Source organism: Homalodisca vitripennis, chromosome 1 (assembly GCF_021130785.1).
Source record: "Homalodisca vitripennis isolate AUS2020 chromosome 1, UT_GWSS_2.1, whole genome shotgun sequence".
NCBI lineage: Eukaryota > Metazoa > Arthropoda > Insecta > Hemiptera > Cicadellidae > Homalodisca > Homalodisca vitripennis.
In genome coordinates this window covers 125,440,499-125,463,184 of record NC_060207.1, presented here as the reverse complement: position 1 = coordinate 125,463,184, position 22,686 = coordinate 125,440,499, and the positions used below count along the sequence as shown (strand labels likewise).

At 31.9% G+C, this 22,686-nt stretch overlaps 1 protein-coding gene across 1 annotated transcript in view; it reads left to right on the top strand.

The window, feature by feature from the left end:
* LOC124371004 (ras-GEF domain-containing family member 1B-like) overlaps positions 1-22,686 on the top strand; it is a 45,114-nt gene that overhangs the window by 5,261 nt on the left and 17,167 nt on the right. Inside the window, exons 2-3 of the mRNA XM_046829318.1 lie at positions 20,003-20,406; positions 21,716-21,817. Coding sequence (XP_046685274.1) covers positions 20,224-20,406; positions 21,716-21,817 — 285 coding nt within the window. The 5' untranslated portion in view covers positions 20,003-20,223. The remainder of the gene's footprint in view (positions 1-20,002; positions 20,407-21,715; positions 21,818-22,686) is intronic.

Sequence of the window (22,686 nt, the reverse complement as noted above, 5' to 3'; positions counted from 1 at the left end):
CGGGAACATGTTCGAGACAGTCCCAAGTTAAATGTGTGGTGTGCTATTTCCTATGACAGACTTATTGGCCCGTTTTTCTTCAATGAAAAAACAATTAATGGTAACATTTATCTAGACATGCTAGAAAACTACGCTTACCCACAGCTAGAAGACCTACAGCCCAACGTTTTTTTTCAACAAGATGGTGCCCCTCCGCACTGGAACTTATTTGTAAGAGAATCACTTGATGACACTTTCCCTCGTCGGTGGATTGGGCGCGGTGGTTCCATAGCCTGGCCCCCACGGTCCCCAGACATAACACCATGTGATTTTTTTGTCTGGGGATTTGTAAAAGACCAGGTTTTCAAGTCTAAAGTGTTAAACATTCAAGAATTGAGACTAAGGATTATCACGGCCTTTTCCAAAATTAATGAGGAAATGCGTCATCGAGTGTGGGCAGAGTTAGATAGCCGAATCGACTATCTTTTTGCCAACAATGGAAACCATGTTGAGGTTCACAAATAAAGGTTGTACCCAAAATAACTTAAGATTATGCGTGTTACTTTAAATCAAAAAATTCTTTTATATGTGTGTTATTAAAATAATTACAATCTAATAAAGTTGTTCAGTTTTTTTTTGGGACACGGTGTATATATATAAGAGATTTTGTCATAGAAGACAAGTTAAACTTTTTCCTGTATAAAACTTATGAATCTTCGCCAAACAATCTTCACTAAATGAGATTTGTTCACCCTATGGAGTCCAGTACTGAAGCAGTGGTGTTAGGCAATGTCCAAGTTCAATTAGAACAGTTTACGTAACGCGTTTGACGTCACTTAGACCAATTAGTGTTTGTAATCTGTCACAGTCCTACTGGTGTACTCAGAGTAAGGCCTGGCTCTACACTCTGACGCCTTCCACATTGATCTGCATTCCCAGTAAACTCTATTTGACGTCACTTAGGCCAATTAGAGTTTGTAATCTGTAACAGTCGAGCTGGTTTACTCAGAGTGAAGCCTATATCTACACTCTGACACCTTCCACATTGATCTGCATTCCCAGGAAACTCTATTTGACGTCACTTAGGCCAATTAGAGTTTGTAATCTGTAACAGTCGAGCTGGTTTACTCAGAGTGAAGCCTATATCTACACTCTGACACCTTCCACATTGATCTGCATTCCCAGGAAACTCTATTTGACGTCACTTAGGCCAATTAGAGTTTGTAATCTGTAACAGTCGAGCTGGTTTACTCAGAGTGAAGCCTATATCTACACTCTGACACCTTCCACATTGATCTACATTCCCAGGAAACTCTATTAGACGTCACTTAGATCAATTAGTGTTTGTAATCTGTCACAGTCCTACTTGTGTACTCGGAGTAAAGCCTGGCTCTACACTCTGACACCTTCCACATTGATCTGCATTCCAAGGAAACTCTTTTTAACAACACTTAGGCCAATTACAGTTTGTAATCTGTGCCAGTCGTTCTGGTTTACTCATCATAAAGTCAGGTTATACAAACTGAGACTTTCCACATTTATCTTTATTCCCATGAAACTGTATTGAAAGTTACTTACGCTACTTAATGATTTAATCCATCACAGTCGTGGTGGTTAACTCAGAGGAAAACCTTGCTCTACACCCTGACACCTTCCACATTTATCTGCATTCCCAGGAAACTATATTTGACGTCACTTGGTCTAATTAGAGTTGATAAACACTGTGCTGCTTTACATTGAGTAAAACCTGGGTCTACACTCTGACACCTTCTACATTGATCTTCATTCCCAGGAAACTACATTTGACGTCACTTAGGCTAATCAATGTTTTCAATCTATCACAGTTCTTCAGGTTTACTCAGAGTTAGTTCAACTTTAGTTGTTAAAATTCAAGATTTATTATTCTGCTCTTATGATATAAAAATATCCTTTAATATCTCAACATTTCTTACCGTACCTAACTTTTAACATGAATTGTACTTAGTATTTAGTAAGATACATCAATTGCGATGCATATAGTGAGTATTAAAACATCAGTATTATTAAATTACTATACACGGTCCATTAGGTTGTTAGTTAATTAGCCTACTCTCAGATAGAATAGCTGAAATATTTGTTTGAAAAATGTTGTAATTCCACCCCTGCTTGGCGCCAAATAGTTAACCATCAAGGCATTTAATATTGGTCATTTTTATGTGGCCTCTACTCTATTAACTGTAATTATTTTGAACCTCTTCGGGCTGGTTCACTATAAATATGTATTAAACACAAAATAATTTAATCTGTAAAAATATTCAGAAAATATGACGGTTGCATATACTAGTTAACTTATACCTTACCATGCCATTACCGAGTTTCATTGGGTGTAAATAGGATTATCGATCTATATTTAATAATTTATATACGAAAAAAATAGAGAAAATTGTTCAAATATTCACTAAAAACTTATTGTTACAATATCCCTTAGCCACGTAGGTTTATGTTTTACAAACTGATCAAGGTAGTTGTGATAGAAATTTTTGGGCCATGGTTTAGAAAAAGTTTGAAAAAAAAACGCTATTGTAATTCTAAATCACATGAGTATACTAGGATAGTAGCAAGAAATGATTCTTAATATTAAAATTGTCATGAACTATCTGTTTTCGTTACAACTTCAGAGGCAAAATATTCGTTGTAAGGAATGAAAAACAAAAAGATAAAAAAGACACGATTTTTGTTAAATTCTGTATAATTATGTAACATTGCATTACTTTGTGTGATACGTGTGTATTGTGTATTGAATACTATAACAAAATGAGAGCACTAATGGTCAATACATACTACAATTAGATAATCTCAAAGAGGTTAATTGGGAAAGAGAACAAGTAAGTCTCATCGGCAAGAATAAAGATACTTTAAATAAAATGTAATTACGTTTGATTTCAATATCGACGTGACAGTCTACAGTTTTCAAAGATTAATTGCGTCACAAGCGCTCATTAAGTGTAGGTTTCGAATAATCTTTGCAGGCTTATAGGAGTCTTTCGACATGAGACTAAGATAACATATTTACTTTGTTTATCTAAGTTTGTTTTATATAACTGAATGATAAATAGTTTGATTACTGTTATACTGTACCTATAAACTGTACTATTTTTTCGTGGTTAGAGTTTAAAATAATTAGTATGTTTAACGTACGCTAGAAACATGTAGATATGTTCTCATTGGAAAATTAATGATCTAATAAATATAATTGTTGAATATTGCATTTCAAGATAAGAAGACGCGTGACTTTACAATCACTTAAACATATTATTTTATCATACAATGGTAATCTAGGACTTGTAACTTTGAATCCAACGTAAATAAAGGTTACATTTTGAACAAGGTGGTAATTTGAGTGATACTGAGATTTTGATGCAAATTTGCTCAAAGGAAATTAAAGTATTACTTGGAGAGGAGTCACATTATATGCTCTTAATCCTATAAACATCGCCCATTATTATGTTACACATATTTCAATATGTTTTAATGTTTATTTTTATATTTTTAAGTAATGAGTTACAAGTAATTTAGTTACTTTATGAATGTAGAAACCTCTCTGTCGATTTTAATTCTGAAAATATTAATGAATATCTAAAAGGAAGACAAAAAATCAGGGTACATTTATTATTAAGTAATCGTTATTATACTTAACAAATACTTTAAATTTGCTGAGTTGACAGTGAAGTAAGAAACCTTCAAGAGAATTTACTAATAATTAAATATGTATCAAAATGCTTAAATCTCCTTACGCTTTTCAAATGCTTTTCCTGTATGTTTATTTTCCTAGCACGAGGAACATTTACAAATTTAATAAGTACAGGATTCTTAAAGCACAGTTATTAAATAAAACAAGACATACATTGACTATATACATAAAAACCAAGACTTCTACTAAGTAAGGCAACCTTATGCATTTGTGTATTATCAGCTACATTAAAAATATAAAAAAAAAATTAAGGAACAAAATAAATGTAGTTTAACTTAATATTGTATTCTGGCTTTATTGTGAAGTACACTAAATGTACAACTCGAATGGTACGATGGAATCGTTTTTAAACATTAGCAATGAAAATGGGAAACTATTACTAGATCTTTGATAGTATTATAGCACGTTTTCCGTTTCGTGACGACGCAATTATAAAATAAATTTAACTCAACGAAATCTCCTTATAAGAGAGTATAAAGTACCATATCGAAAAGTAGCAAACTGAAGCCTATGAAAGTCTAATGCAAGAAACAATCTGGATGTGCTATTGGTCGTGTCTTGACTATGAAAACGCAATATCTTTTTCATTAGTTGTTCATATTTGCTAATAGGAATTATATAGAAATGTTTAAAAATGTTTATGTATTATGTGGAAAGTTGTTTATATATTAACGTATGATTTTTACACATTGTTTAACACATAAAACTAACTGATATCGGTCATAACAAGTTGTTTTAAAAAGGCAAAAACATAGTAAAAGTTAAAAAAAAACTATAACTGCAAACATATTCTAAGACTACTGTTGGGAAATATTACTTATTGACGTATTTAAGCAGCCATGAACAAATTCTTAGGCAATCTTAATTTAAAAATGTAATATTTCAGCCTTTTATATTTTCGGGAATTTGTTTCTCTGTTACAAAATAATCAACAGCAAAATTTTCCAAAAAAATGTCGGGACATAACTAAATTGTTAACATGATACTCCCTTTAAGACATTTATCCAATACAAATACGTAGTGTTCATAATTAAAGTAAAGTTTAACTAAAAGCTAACAGTGGAATGGTATATCTAACATCCACAAAAAAGTTTATTTTATATTATATTAAAACATCTGTGATGGGATAATCAGAAAGAAATTATATTTCAGCGCTTTATGGCCCTATATTGAATTTTATGTTGGTTATTGTACGTGGTTATTTTATGTCAATTTTGATATATACTTAACACATGTTTAATATTTAGTAAAAATTAATTTACCATTTAGATTTAGGGTACTGAAATATATAGTCTGCCTTGTGAAATAATTGAGAAAAAAATATAAAACCAATATATATATATATATATATATATATATATATATATATATATATATATGGGCAATATACAAAAAATTATTATTTAATGCATAACTCTAAGACCTTCAAAAGTTATTAAATTTAGTTATAACACATTTTGGTGCAATCGTTTAGAAATTATGTTTGTAAAGATGTTTTGTTATGTTAACACGTACTTGTTAAAATTTTAGGACATCAATACGAAAATCTGTTGAGGGCATGACAGTGAATAAAATAATATTTGTATCAACACAAATATTTTCTATCTGGTATAACTCCTATAGTAAAACCAAATTAAAATACAGTTGGTAATTGGTATTAAGTATTACATATAATACTACAGAATTACGAGAACGTTTCTACTTAAGTTGTCTCGCATTTAATTTATCCTTGGCGGAAAGCTGCTGAAACACTCTGAGAATGTCGGTATGAAAGTGTTCACTTTAACGAAAGTTGTGTGTGTAAATGTTGTGAATGATATGAGAGATCTAATACTCCTTTCAGATATGCTCTTCAATGTATGAAAAATAGCTGAGGCTCATCCTTTTATTTCTAAACATTGAACACCCACCCTTAAATATTATATAATTAAATCATAGAAGACTCATCATAGTGTTTCTTTAAATTAATCGCAGATTTTAAATTTTGGTTATCTTTTGAAATACCTGAGACAAAACATGTTACAATTATTTATACATGTATACATGTTCTAAATTTTATAGTTTGGCGAATGTAGGTTGTTATTAGCACAATATATTGGTTATGATTATTTGATATCTATATATTTTAACATGTAATCAACCAAAAACCTGTTGAACTTAACCAATATTTATCAAAAATAATTCTTGATTAATATTTGAGTATTCCTTATATTATAAAGCAAACACGCCAAACTCTAGGAGCTCGTACTCAAATCCAATATATATACCACTCATACGCTTTCCGATACCGATTATCAAGTTTTAATCATTGTACTTTTTTAAAACAGCGATCATAAGATACGGTATCAGTTTCAGATAAATATATTAGTTATAATATGGCATTAATGTAAATTTGTAATCTCTGTATTCCAATGATTAAATACAACAATTTAATTGTAAGCAATTATATTTGTATTGTATAAATAAATAAATATATACAAATATATATAAATGGAATTGTTTAAAATTTATATATGTATATAATGTTTAGAAATAAAAAGTTTTTATACATTACTTTCTAGACGAGTGGGCTACCACTACACCACAGAGCCCTAACTCTTTACGATTGAATTATTTTGTATTTGACCATTTCTCACATATGTGTTTAAAGTACCAAACTAAAATATTACCTAAAGAGCCAAATACCATAAAAAAGACTTTTATGCATTCATTAAATGTGTATAAACGGCAATTGGCTAATTTAATGCAATAAATATTGAGTCACAAAAAGTACTTGTTCTGTGATTCAGGCAACTAAAGGTTAACATTCATATACGAGGGTCGTCCAGAAAGTAAAGAACGATTGCGCATCACGGCCGGCGCAGTTCACCCACCACCGCGGTAGATAGCTTGTTCGTTAGCCACACCTTCTGCCTCAGTGTGAGCTGAGTAGCGGTACCGTGAGGTCACGTTTACGTCTCCTGTGAAAGTTTAAAATGGCGGCGTTAATTGAAAATCCCGCCAAGTGTGAACTGCGTAGTGTGATACGGTTTCTGAATGCACAGAATGTTCGACCTATTGAAATTTATAGGCAAATTAAGGCAGTTTACGGTGACAAAGCTCCAGTCAATGGAATGGCATCACTCGAATTCACCAACAAAAAACAGGAAAGAAAAACCAAATTCGAACACCAGGAAATTGATGGCAACAGTTTTTTGGGACCGAAAAGGCCTAATCCATGTGGAGATCATGCCGAGAGGTGAAACAATCAACTCAGAGGTCTACATCGAGACCTTGCATCGGCTTCGCCGCGCTATTCAGAACAAACGACGCGGAATGCTGTCGTCGAAAGTGGTGCTGATCCACGACAATGCTCGGCCTCATTGCAGTGCACGAACCAAAGCAGAACTCAATTCTTTCAAATGGCAAATCTTCGGACACCCTCCGTATAGTCCAGATCTGGCTCCGAGTGACTATCACTTGTTTCCAAAGTTGAAAGTGTTTTTAGGCGGAAAAAACTTTTTGGGTGACGAAGACCTCAAAGAAGGAGTAAAAACGTGGCTTCATTCCTTGGCGGCAGAACAGTATAACGTCGGTATAGAAAAAACTGGTGCCACGCTACAACAAGTGCCTTGACAGTTCCGGCGATTTTGTAGAAAAATAGAGTAAGTTTATAAGTATTTATAAATAAATTTTCATGCTCTTATCTTTTGTTTTTATTGACTTATAACAAAACGTTCTTTACTTTCTGGACGACCCTCGTATTTAGTACCATAGTGTAAATTATTTTAAAAATTATTTCGGCCGCAACGCATTTTTATAAAATGTATTACGAGGACGTTCTTCAAATTATGAATACCAAGTCTTAGTTTGTTGTTGTACCCATTGGACCAAAGATAATTTTGAAAATTAAAATAAATATTTTGTGTTATGAATGTTTACATATGATGGTTTCTTAGAGCACTTTTCAGACTTAAGAGGACGTAGCTCTGCGACTAAATCTATTCTATACACTTTTATACAAACAGTCTATAATATGAACGGATTATAGGCTTCTTTCAAAATCTGAGCTAAGAGAACAACTCCGAGGTTAACATGTTTTCTACAAAACCAGCCCAAGTAACTTATACATATTACATTTACAACCCATTAACATACAAATCTCACTGAAATAGCTTTAATGCGAGAAACGTCCCAAAATGTAACACCTGCTAGCACGGAATCCAAAGTCATTCAACGATAAAAGTTAAGGAGCATCCATGGACATAACACAGCAAAATGAACCATCTAAAGACGAAAGCTGTTATATTCCGCAGCTTTAAATTAGTGGCTGAGAGATTCTACATGGTGGAAGCTATAATTGACGGGAAGCTACCAATTACTGCGAGCTATCAGTGGAACTGCCAGAGGCCGGGACCAGCCGCAGGCCACGAACTTCCAGCGCTTGGGTCCTGCCAGTGATAGGGAACACCCTTAGGTCAGGTGACAGAGACCAAGACCTGTCAGAGAATATGATCTCCCAGAGGCTGAATCTTGCAAAATGTGTGAAATGACAGAGAGTGAGTCTTTACAGATGCCGGGAAATACAAGGGGCTGAGAATTGTTAAAGGTCGAGAGCTGCCATAAATTCGAATCCACCAAAACGTTACCAAGTGCACGTCGAGGTTGACAAAGCTCAGGAATCGTGAGCTAGGGGCTTACATAAATCAGAGCTGTTGGAGGCTATATACTCCTAGATACCTGGAGCTATCTAGGGCTGGAAGCTCTGTAATCTTTCAGAGATAGTATAATTTACATTATAAATTCTTGTAGGAAACAGGTATATAGGTACACGTAAATTGCAATACCTAACCAGTCTTATCGGCAGTCTGTATAAACATTCTGCGCCCGGTAAGCTAAATCGTCTTTCTTAATATAAAAAGGAAAACATTATACAGTGGATAAATTTGAAACATACATCTTAAACTTGCGTAGCATGTCCATGCAATTTAGTATAAGTAAACTTTATTTTTGTAACTTAACTAATTAAATTATGCACAGTTTTAACATTTATGTAAGTCTAAGTCGTGTAATATTTTATTCAATGATTAATTAGAAGGACAAAGTAGTGCAACTAAATTGAGTAGTGTTTCAATAGCATTTAGATACCAAAAACTAGAATATGATTTAAAAACGTAACTTTAACCTAGGTCATAAAAACATAGGTTTGTGAATTGACTCTTATCAATATTCAAAAATATAATACAAATATGTATTTTGTTTTTTCAATAAGCCAATAAAATAACTTGGTTTACCTGCTTTATATGGCTTAGTATTTACATAGCGTGTACACATTTAGGTACATCATCCTGACTATGTATAATATCAGTTCTGTAAATCACTCACTATACTCTGCAAAAGTAGATGTTAAGACATAAACGTTTTCATAACGATTTTAATATTTTTAATATAATATTATATAATAGTAATACAATGGTGTATTCTTACAACGTTGTTTATAATAGGCACTGGACATATATTGTTAGTTAATATTTCGTAACTTGAATGTAGGAACCAACCAGAATAAAATTTTTAAAGTTATTTATGTCCAACATTTTGTAATAAATGACACTTGCAAAGGCCTTTAGAATACGCTGGAAGGTATATGGTATAAACTAACCACCGTTAAAATAAAAGCAATAACATTATTTATACTTGTCATAATGAAACTTTCCATGATAACATGTATATAGCTAACAAATTACATCACAAAAACATACTAGAAATATGAGAAGAAAAAACTTTAAAAAAAATATTTTACTAGTTTGAGCAGTGAGCTGAGTATTTTCATCATATTTTTGTAATAATAGTGGAATTAATGCAAAGGGTCATACCTACGACTAACCAAATATCATATTTTTATACTTTAACTAAATCCTTTAACTAAATCAGTGAGTTGTGGCACACATAAAGGCTATAAAAGTTTTCTAATAAATGAAAGGAGCCCAGAGACCAATGAAAGGCTACACTATCCAGCCACTAGAGACAACAGTTGTTTCTCTCAGTAAATTGGAAAAGTTTTTGTTTGTTTTTTGAAGTTGGTTTTGTTGTTTCTGGCAGTAACACTTCCTGGATTTACAGACAGATGCACAGAAGTTCCCCGACTCGCTGGGAACTACATTCGGTTTGTTTAAGTACCGGTCTCATCCTAGAAACTTCCGACACGATTTCAAGCAAACAAATGCTAATCTGAAGCTTTGTTTTTCGGACTCATCTGGAAACAACTTGTTTTTAAAATTTTAATGAAATAGAAAAATATTTAATTTTTACTAGAATGGGATTTTACGCTAAAGTAGCGCTTGGCGTTTGTAGTTTGTTGGGCATTTTTAAATTACGATAAAGTTTCCGCAAGATCGTATGGTTCTTATTATAGTTTTGGATTTTCACTGTCAGCTTACATATAGCTTAAATATAGTGTTTAAATAACTATGTTTCCATTTTACCGCCTATGAGCAATTTCTTTTGCAGTTTTAACCACTACAAAGACATGCAAATGTAAAAACCATTTGTAATTGGTGTAATTTGTAATCTACCAATACAAAGATTTTCGTAAGTATTGATGAATTCATAGATGATAGTTTCTATGACACAACCAATGTTTATAAAGTCCATATGTAAATAATTTCATATGATGTATGTAGGAAATAATTTGTAGATAGTTATACTTCATATTATGTTATATATTTATTTATACAGTTATTTAGAGCTACAAACAGTTGATAGTTTGAAGTATTTTTACAACAATAGTTGTGAAAAACATTGTAAACTGGAAATAAGAGAACTGGATGAATGAAAGGCATGTAAGTTCATTTACAAAATGAAATTAATCAGAAAGTTTTTTAATTAAGTCAAGTTAAGCTTTCTTATTATGTTCTTTGTGTATGCTTAGAACTTGGAATTTAATATTTGGAAAGAACAAAAAGGATACAAAACATTCCTCTAAATGTTGAATAAAGACTCTCTGTAGTATATTAGGAATAATTTTTAAGTATATTTATTATGAGATGCTCCAAAATAAAGACTTCAGAGGTGATCCTAAAGCTCGTTAGAACTAACTTTCTTCTGCCTCTTCCGTAATGGTATGAAATTGATTGCATATGGACAGTAAAATATGAATTAAAAGCCATTAAAGCATCACAAATTGAGTTTTTTAACGCTTAAGATTTTCAATGAAGAAAAGGATTATAAAATAGCTACGCTGTAAATTATTATTTGTTTAAGTTAAATTTATTCTTTATTTCCGTACACAATCGTAATAGCTAAATCAATTATAAAATTACAAATTTATAAACCGTTAACCTATTAATTCTTTTCTTTGTATCAATTCACCCACATTTTAAGAAAGTTATACACATTTTCTGCATATATGCTTTGGTTCAGTTCCATAGTACCACTCATTAACTGACCGTTGAAAAACTGCCAATGTATCTGTAATAGGCTATGATGGTTCTCGATACTGATGAGCAATGTAATAGGTCTATGTAAATACTTCAGAGACCATCTAAGTAAGATATATAAACGTAAACACATGTACAAATTTTCCTCTAATCGAAAGGTTACTTTAAAGTTAGCAAAATTTTTGTATTGACTAAAAATTCTCACAGCCAATAAATTCTGTTAAAACAGATGAAAAGATTAACATGAATAAATTATAGTGGGAACAATATTTATATGCAGTTATTGAATAATCAAGAAACTGTAATTTATATTAAACACTATACTTTGTATCCTCTAAAAGTAGACCTGCAGTTTATTGTGGAATAAAATCATTATATATGTTTTGGAGAAAGAAAAGTCCCTACATAAAAATTTAACAAACATGCATTAAATAAGTTATTACCACAAGATTAACTACTTCAAACAAAATGATTACCAGTATTTTACATTATGTCTCCCTCCTTTTATAAATTTTTCATCTGCACTCTTTCCAAAGGAAAAAAAACATTATTTATAAGCCTCATATTAGTTGAAACTATCATAATATTTTGAACTGGCTAAAACATTTACCTGATATTTAAATAAAAATTAAGGTAGCTTAAATATTTTGGTAAACTTTATGGTTATTATAATCGGTTTTCCTTATTTCAAAGCACATACGAAACCACACGACCAATGAAGAAGTAATGGTAGTTATTTTCAACTTAAAATTAAAGTTAATTTTAAAATTAAAGTTCTGTGAAAAAACGTTTTCTGTGTTTATTTTTCACAGATAAAATGAAACATCGATATTATTGATATATTATAACTTTCCTCTAATATGAAAAGAATTATGCTAACTTAAATCGTTATACTTTCTTTAAAGAAAGAAGAAGTGGCACAAAACCCCTATGATATTAATTTAGTTTATAAATATAATGCCATTCACGCTCTAACCTGCTTTTTGTATGATGTAGAATTTACTAATTAGAACTCTCACAAAACGTTTGTTTGTTTTAATACCTAGTTATGGAAACAAATAAACCCACCGCATAAACTTAGAGAATTCATAATAAAATTCCGACGGTTTCAAAAACTTGTTACTACCAGTAACATTGATACTAACTTACTGTAAGTTTTAGTTTACATAACATAAAATACGAAACAAATTGTGGTGCATTGCTGTGCAACAAAACTTAAGATTAGAATTGGTAATCTGTTTTAAAAAGTAATAGTTTTTCTTATTTTTATTGTGGGTTTCGGTTATTTGTGGAAATATTTGTTTCGATGGGTTGCAAGTTAATATTGTAGTTGTTTTAATATAGAAACTACTGAATATAATGCTATAAAATATAATTTCATAGATGAGCATTTGAAAGACAAGGGCGGGAACTACTTTAAACGTCTGGTAAAATGTCCACGCTAAATTATAATATCCTCACCGAGAAAATATTTTTCTCTTTTCTTAATTCACCCTTGCTAATAATCCTTATATTTCCAAATAAGCTACCTCTAAATTAATGATATTTTAAAATAACTTGTATTTCTCACACTCATAGTTAACATGTGAAAGCGTTTTCAACTTAGGTCTTTAAAGTAATATTTTAAGACCTAAGTTACATTTCAGAAACCACTTAAACAGGCGCAATTAAAAGTTGTACAAATATTCACTATCCTTTAACTTCAGGACACTTTGTTTATAATTTGAAATGTTTTATACCAAATACGAAATTTATATCACTCCATAGTGTTCACTATCAAAAGCTCAGTTCTCCGACAGGCGGGTTTATAAGATTGTTCTTTAAATTCACTCATTCAAATTTCAGAGTGGCTCTTAATAATAAAATTATGTTCCAATAACACGAATATACCTTTTTGACGACGTTTTAAAGGAATTACATATGGCCATTAAGTTACTTAGTCTCAAAGGTGTGCAAATCCTTGATAATAACTAACATTTATAAAATGGTTGTAATTATAAATCAAGTTAGACAAAAACTGTTGTCTCTTTGTAAAAAAGACTACTGTTCAGTATCCTAAAGTTATCTTATTGTAAATATGAATAGGAAATTTTGAGTTCGGATAGTATTTTGTGAAAATAAGAACAATATTTTAAAAAGTGGGATTTTTTCTAAATACCACCAGCTGGATTATATAAAACATTAAAAACACTTTTTACGTAAGTTTAATATTAACAGTTCATTTTACTCATTTAAAAACAATATCTTTAAAATAATTAATTGACTTAAAGGTCATGTTGTTTCTCTATAATGTGGCATTGTACTAACATAACAAGTTATTATCAAAATGAAGTAATGCGTTACGTTCCAAAAAGTGAAACTTAATTTTTAAGGTTAATTTAAAATATAAAATATGTTCATTTATCTTGTTAAAAATAAAATTTTTGTGCATACATATACAAGAACATTTTTAAACCACTTAGCAGGTTTCAAAAAATCTTTATACTTGTACTTTTTATTTACTGAAAACATGGATAGGCCTACCGTATAGAAATGATGTGATATGAATTCCCGGATGGTTGATACATATACAAGATGTTGACTTATATGTATTTTAAAGATTTTTGACTTAAGAATTCATTAAAAAAAGTGTTCTGACTAAATTCCTGTTTATACTAGAAGGGATCGCGAGTATTGTTATTGAGTTTTACTATCCTCGTACAGTTAAAGCTGTAACTTTTACGGTATCAAATGACAGTGTTGAGCAAGAAGTCTGAAAATATTGATAATTTAGTAGAGTTTTTAAATTGTGGAATACGTTTTATTAGTACTTTACAATGTTTACACGTTTCAGACAGGAAGAGTCAACAATCGGAATATACAATTACTTCAGGATATCTCTGAATAAATGTAAACAGTGAAAGGAGAGAACAAACAGAACAGAAAATTTCTTCCATTTATTTAAATGTTGGAGAGCTATGAATACATAGCGTTATGTTAGATACTAAGCTCATTGTTCTTGTTATCGTCTCTACTTTATACATCGGGTTATATCAAGCCAATTCTCTGGCAGAATTGTCTCCCCGCATTATCGTTCCTTGGCATCTTGCCTTCCTTAAGGCTAACTCGTGACCTTCCTTTGGAAGCACTTCAAACTAAACATATTGTGCTATTCGTCGATAAATAAGTGCTATTAAGTTTATGTTTTATTTAAACATTTATTCTACTACATCTCAGTAGTAAAAGGTTTCATTTTACTCTGTAATTAACAAATTAGTATTATAATTGCTGCCTATTATATTACGACGCTGTTCATATTAAATACATTACATATTAAAATTATTTACAAGGAACATAACGTTACGATCATAGTAAAGACAGCAGTAATTTCACAATACATTAATTTCTTTTATATTACTAATTAATCTTTTTAGTTAAATCTTATACATTATTGATGATTTTGACTGATATAAACTGAATGTTTTTAGCTTAGATACATATATTTCAAAACATAAATCTTATCTAATTGTAGTATGAGATGTGTGTAAACGTTTTTTTATGAAAGCCAGAAACATTATGCACTACTGAAAAAATACAGGTTATCTTTTCATTTAAAATAACGTATTTTCAAACGTTAACAATGATTATTGCGAAATATTAAAACAGATATTTATTTTTTATTAATAATGAAAGATTAACAAATTCTTTGCTATGAAATTTTGAATTTAAACAGTATTCATTAGCTGTAAATAATTATTTTAGTGAATGTAATATCAAATACATTAAAAACTCTTGTATTTCGTTGTATTTGTTAATATTTGTTTTATGAGCATATTATTTAATTATAATCCCAGTAATACAAAAATTACACATAGACATAAAACAATGCAATAATATTAAGTAGCGCTTAATATTTTCATGTACCCTCATACTGAAATAACTTATACTAATTGCTGTACAAATTACTTATTATCACTAATATACTGATGTACATTGGGTGTTTTCCTTTATTTATATTAGGTAAATCTAATTCTGCTTTTAGTAGATCTGATTGATATCAATTGAAGGAATAGGATCTATCTTTAAAGAATAAGAAAAATTACTTTAGCATGACTACTAAATTAAGCGTCCTTGCAGTTTTATAAATCATTGCTGGTTCACTTGTAATTCAATAATTTTTTTACATACAATATCTATTTTTTAATAAAAAAAATTAGGATTATGAATAAGTGTACCACAAACCAGACCTCTAAAGGTTTATCGTATCCAAAATGGCGGCGTTTTAAAGTTTCCTCACATATCCGTAGGTATTTCCCGAGTTTCTTCATTGATGCGATGAATTATTTCTTGTGTTGGCAACAATGGTCACAACAATGGGGTTTCCAAGATAATTTATTCTTAAAAAGTCATTAGGCTTTACATCCTTGTTAGTCAGTAAATGTTGTTATTGACATTCCTACTTTCATTCCAACATTAAATTAATTCATTGTTTATTCCATTTTATTTTATTGTAGAATACATTAGAAAAAGAAATTGACTTTTTCTTTAGATGCCCACATTTGATCTTCAGATATGGTATACAATAGTTGTACAATGTAAATTGGTTTGTAACACACGTTTTATCAACACTGACTAGTTTTGTATATTGTTATTGTGATATCTCTAACTGAAACTCAAAGAATAACCCAGCTTATGATGAGGGGATATGGTGACCGTTGACGAACATTTCATCAAGTTGTGCATTTATTTAATAACAGTTTCCCGGACAGACCATTCATATATCAAAGTCTACAGTATGTAGAACAGTCCAAGGTTCGAAGAAACTGGGAGTGTGAAACAACTGGTAGACATAAATCTGCTACAAACGAAGAGAATTCCTTAGACGTATTACATAGTCTCGTCGAAGAACCACACACATCAACAAGATCTAGCAAATTTCACGGTATATGCCAATTTTCAGTGGTAAATTTTTTTTAAACAAAACCAAAACTATAAAAATTCTATAAGTTTTCTGTGGTAGAGAGGACTTTTAAGTCCTAACTTCGCCTCTGTAAATAAAGACAGTTTTCATTTCATTTCATTTTTTCATTTCAAAACCACAATCATTTTTATAAGTCGAAATTCCTTCAGGAGCTTCCGGAAGACGATTTTGATAGGAGAGTAAAATTCTCTGAAACTATAATGGGTAGGTGTGGACAGGAAGTACATTTCTTATCTACAAACATATTAGGTATATAGTATTAGGTTGTATTTTCAGACGGAGCTACCTTTGCAATTCACGGCGATGTAAGCAGGCATAAAATTCTCTCTGGATGAGAAATAGTCATTATAGACACCCCAAAAAACTGAACATGTCGGTTATGATAGTTCGACATCACATTGTAAGACTCTTTGTAATCAAACGACAATTTGAATGGGGTTCCATATTAATTGATGTTGGGAGATAAAATTATACCGGGTTTACGTACTGTGGTGACTCAAAGTTATAACACAATATGATACCAACAGGATGGGAGAGAACCTCAATATGCACTACACGTTCGTGTGCTGCTGGACAGAGAGTTTCCCAATCGTTGTATAGGACATAGGGGAAAAATTAGAGTGGCCACAAAGATCAATTAATTAAACCCCTTTAGATTTCTTTTCATGGGATTACTTAAAACAAAGAGTTAACATAAATAAGCCGCCCAACACAAAGGAAACTAATTCATCGCATTGTGTACCATAGTTCAAATTCATTTATGCTGAATCGCGGTAGGAAGTAGGCTCTTATTAACTAGACGCGGTGCGGGGACATTGTTTGTTCAGTTGGACCGGCAATCAGCTGATCGGTTCAGTGACGTATCGGGTGATACGTTCCGACCCGGCAAGCCTGGAGAGGGAGAGAAGTGTTTCAGTCGAGTCTTGAAGCCACGACGAGAAGGTATACCGGTCGAAGCTGAAGTTTTCTTCCTCTAACCCTATAGTTGGGATTTAGAGTAATTATTTATCGCGTGTAAATTCTAGTTCAAGTATTTAAAATTTTTAGTGCGTTTTTTAATTTTGCGATCTGCCTCCGTAATCTTCAAAGTAGTAAGTCCCGTACCAGCGTATAGTTAATATCTTTTATTTTATAATACTGTAATTAAAAATTTCTAAAGTTTCCCATCTTTCAGAGTCTGAAAATTTAATTCAATTTTTTGAAGTATTGTGAATTAAATTTTTGGTCATAAAGTAAATATCAAGTTTTGTGTTATATTAATTTTGAGTATTTTGAGAAGAGAACTTTTTATTTTGTTTTGTTAATTTAAAACCATTTTTGGAGAAGTATACATTTTTAGTTTAATTTTAATTTTAAATGTTTTTTAATCAGACTCTTAATTAGATTTGTTCGATTGAGTGACTTTTGAAGAAAATTGAATCAAAAGTTTGTAAACTTTGTAAACTTTTGGTGTGAACTTAAATTTCGGAATAAAAGCAAGTATTTCCGAAAAGTTGTTTAATTTATAAAGTATTTGCTCCATATAAATTCTAAAATATATCTGCTATAATAACGGTACATAATTTGCGCCACTCTGCTATTTCTTTTTGAGCATAAACTTGTACAACAGGTTATTTACAGGAAAGAACTTGTAAACTGGTATAAAACTTGTATAATTCATGAAAGTGTGTGTAACTTGTATAAGACTTGTATGAACTTGAAACATTGTGTATAAACCTGCATAATTTTGTGTAGTGAGTAAGACTTATAGGACTTAGAATAATATTGTGAGTTTGGAATATTTGATTTATTTTAAGAAAAATTATTTAAAATAAAAATGGAGCTAGCGCATGTAGATCTGATGCTCAAAAAGGAATTAATATTTGAAATAAATTTTAGGGGCGGAAATGCTTCTGAAAGCGACACCGTCCAGAATCTTAGAAAAATGTTGAGGTCCCTTTTGAAATTAAATTATCAGGGCCAACGCTGGTAATCTGAAGGGGCGTATAGAAACCTAGCACTGCATTAAAGGAAATAAAAGTTGATTTGGAGGCATTATCTGTCAAGATAGGAAAACTTGTCCGAGGAAAAATCGACAGGCGAGTTATTTGAGACTAGTGTGTAGGCACAAACATCTCACTGTGAGAGTTGATGTATTATATGAGTTGTATGTATAAGTGGGAAGGAGCGTCTGAAACCTGAAACCTTAATTTTCAAAACTTAAGGATGGTTTGATTGAAATTAAGGCAAAATTAGGAAAAACTTGGCGTAAGCGAGGAGGAAAATAGTGAATTTGAAACCAGTCTTTTAAATACAAGCCTGGAAGAGGAAGAATTCGAAGAGATGAGCAAAGCCGTATCTCAAACGAGAAACGAGGATATTTTAGGTTTGAGTATTCCCCAGGGGAAACATGTAGAAGGGAATTTTGCAAAATTGCCAAATCCCCTAGAGCGATTTTTAAAATATGTTTAAACCCACAGACGGACTAAATGTTTCAGAATTGTTGAATTTATATCGAAAATAATGTTAAAAATTAAGGGTGAAACTAGCTTAAGTGATAGTGAGATCATAAATATGAGTGTAGGTTATGCCACTGGTCCACTTTACAATAAAATGCTTCAATTTAAGGTAAAATGCTAGTAATTTTAGTGAAGTAACACAAAGGACTATTAGATTATTATTTTGTTCCATTTGGTCATAGAGAAGCCTTGAAGAGGGACTTAGTAACTAAGATCACAAAAACCTGATGAAAAAAACTGAGCAGTTATATTTTTAAAGACGTTAAGCAAAATGCAAAATTATGCTATTGTGTGATTATTCTGAGACCGAACTGACTGGAATTGATAAAATTAGGTATCTCATCTCAAGTAAGGGCCCCGACTGGTATTTTGTACAAATCCGAAAAAATTTTGCCGACCTTGACAATTTATGTATATATGGAGCAGAACGTAGCCTATGAAGAAAGTGAAGGTGTGCGAGGAACGTAAAGTTTGGAAATCGGACTTTGTTCTGAAAAGTAATGTAAAACTCAACTGCAAACTCGTATGTAAACAATCCCATGATGGTAAAGAAAGCAATAATAAAATGTTTTATTTGTAATAAACCGGGACATATCGCTAGGGATTGTTTTAAAAAATATTTCAGAGAGCACAGATACCGAGATTCGAAAAATCTGCGGTCCCAAAAAACTTATAAATAGGGGGAGAATTCCAAGAAGGTAGTGCGAGAGTGGAATCTCCCCGGTCACGTCCCACTGACATTAAAAATAATTATAATTATGGAAGAGGTCGAGAACAAATGAGGCAAGGGGTAAGAATAATGTGGGAAATTCCTGTATGAATGTAAAAAAGGGCCGGACGTAGCCAAGGTTCAATGTCCCCGCACCGCGTCTAGTTAACAGGAGCCAGCCAATCAATAATATCAGCAAATACCTCGGGATATGTTACAAAATGTTGTTACTGGTTCCTTCCACACATTAGGATATTGACAGCGGACACTTAGACAGCATTATTGTAACTGAAAGTACTTGATGTTAAATTTTACTTAATCAAATTAGTGTTATCTTTAAGAAATAGAATAGTATGTATTATACTAATTTGCATAATTTATGAGAAATTAGTAAAACACCGCCATTTTGGACAGGCTTTTGATGTCCAATTTGCGGCATTGTGTTCCACTACTAAAGACCTTTAGTTTGATGTACATCTCGACCTGTGTTCTAATTTAAGATTTTCGCCGTCCCCCTAACGAGATAAAATCCTGAAAATTGCATAAACAATTACATTTTTATGGGTAATATAGATATCCCAAGTCTCATCGCTTAAAAAAAAATTTTTTAAGTTTTAAAACGGTTCCGGGATTTTCAAGCACACTGTGTGTGTGTGTAATTTATTTATATCTTTCTATATATACATTTTTTCTTTCTTCGTTTCCATTCAGGACTTGTAAAAATAAGAAGATCGACTGCTATAATCAATATGTGTACTCTGTGTGTGCGTTAAGAATGGGTTTATATTGTTCCTGGACAGTGTAAAATGTGTCTCCTAGTGCGAGACGTTTGTAACCATGACAGTAAAGACGATCACCTGCTGAAGTGACCGTGGTACAGCGACAACTGTCACGTCTGCCCAGCAGGAGGTCCTCACACTCTAAATGCGCGGATGGCGATGTACCTGTTCGCCAGTCGGATCTCGGCGGCAGTCTGTGCCCGCACGGCGCCGCCGTCTCCGACGCATGCGGCAGCCACTTGGCCCGACGGCGGCACAGGACCCGGTCCCGGGCCCGGACCCAGCGGCAGACCCGTCTGCCTCCTCCAGCCCAGGAAGGCCAAGTCTCAAAAGAAGGTAGGCGATGTTAACGTTAATTAGCAATGTATTTTTGTTAACTAAGTAAGCAGATATTAGCTTTATTAAAGCCCTCCATTATATGACTTTTAATGTCTTCATTCAAATACTAAAGACAAATACAAAGGTATATTTTATAATAGGGCATGATCTTATTTTATGTTTAACAGGTCGTGGGCTGATCGATTGTGCCCCAATTGGCCACTATCTAAACAGTCATGTTTTATTAGCATTTTGTTATTGTTAAAGATCTTCTGCTCTTAACTCTTATTTTCTATTTATAACAGTGGCTGCCTTCTAATAAATTATTTTATAATGCATGTTTCAATATTGCACATTTTTATTTGGCATAATATAATCCTACATATTTAATAGGTCATAAAATGTTTGACCATAATTTGTTCTGATCAGGCATGCTTTGATCTAAAATATTACGTTGGAAGTCTAATGAACTGTGAATTACAAATCTCATAGAAATTTCAATGATCAGAAATTGCTTTGACTAAGCTTGTTCTAATTACCTTTTAGTAGACCTACCGGTACTGAATACTTTCTGCTCTATGATTTAATTCGATAATTATTTGAAGATATGTGTTTCAATAAAACTAGTAACAGTAAAGTCGTTTATCTCAAGCGTCTGGAATTGTATTAGGAAAATAAGTTCTGGGTCAACTTCCCCATTAATAGCTAAATTTGGAAACAACTCTTTGTGCCTCCCAACTGGTGAAAAGTACCTCTTGCTGAGTAGTATATTTCTTGGGTTTAACATATATTTTATCCTCAACAATGACGTCCACGAAAACTCGGGATGGTAAATATTGGGAATTTAATATTCACTTCTACCACGTAACATGTTTCATTAGAGAACAGCATTAATTTTGTAGCAATGAACAGAGTAGTGATTCCAAAGAAATCTAGGACTCGTTGGAAATGCAGTGCTCAAGAACGTTAGCAATGTGAGGTATGTCTTTTGAAATATCGATGAAATATTTGACAGGATAATGAAAACAGACATCAATCGAAGTGGTCCTCAGTATAACTACTCAGTACTCATATTTATGACACATTTGGTGCGGCAACAGAGGAGGTAACCCTACCTAGAAAAACTGTGATATATGAATCTGCCACCAACTAAATAAATCCTTAATTAAATTGTGCATTTTCTATTACATGTTGTGTTAGCGGTCATAACTGTAGAGGAGCTGACCTTGAAAGAGAGCCATATCTCTACAAACTCTGATGTATCAATCTGCAATATTCTAAAAGGAGATGATTGATCTTCAGTACAACTATAACTTTTATGCCCCAGGTGGTATTGGCGGTGACGACTACAGAAGAGCTGACCATGGAGAAAGAGCCCTGTATTGATAAACCCGGATGCATTAATCTGCCACCTCCCTACCATGAGACGGTTGGTCTTAGATAATACCACATTTATGTCACGTATTGTACGGTGCCTATTATAGTAATGGTGGTTTTTATCCTTACTGTATATTATAAATAAATACTTTTGTGTTTTAATTACAATTTTTGTTTTATACGATGGAATTTAAAATAAATGCTGGCCTCTTATATAGATTACATTTTCCATTAATTAAAGATCAAAATAAATATATCTTAAACACTCAGAAAACAGTAAAACACTAGAGTAATTCGTCTAAGATGTTTTATTAACCTTGCTAAAATATACTAAGTATACACAACAAAATAATGACAAACGTCTATGATATATATGCGTGTTTGAAATATTCTTTCATAAATCTGTATTTTAACACTCTGTTTACACTTAGGCCATGTAAGAAAATATAGTAGTATGTTGTATAAATCATACGGTTATGATTGTGTGATTAAATTTTCTCGTCTTATAAACAGTGTTATTTTACTGTGAAGGTATTTTTCAATACATTTCAGATATTATTTGGATGCTTTTCTTTAATTAAAATATGTTGTAAGTTAGTAAAATTACTATTTTCATATTTGTCTTCGAAATCATTTTATATGTCATGATCCCAATCTTCTTTAATAAATAATAGACGTTGCATATTTGTAAAATATATATCATTATACGTGTTTTGGGCATTCCAAAAGACATGCATTAAATCATGGTTCTAAAAAAATCACTTTGTTACTTCGTCATGTTAAATTTTTAAAACGCGAATGCAAATTATTTTGTTTTGAATGATAATTATCTTGTCTTATTTTTGGTTTATACTAAAACTTATAGGTCGTAATTGATTGTGTACCATGAGTGACTTTTACTTAGTACAGAAATAAAAATCT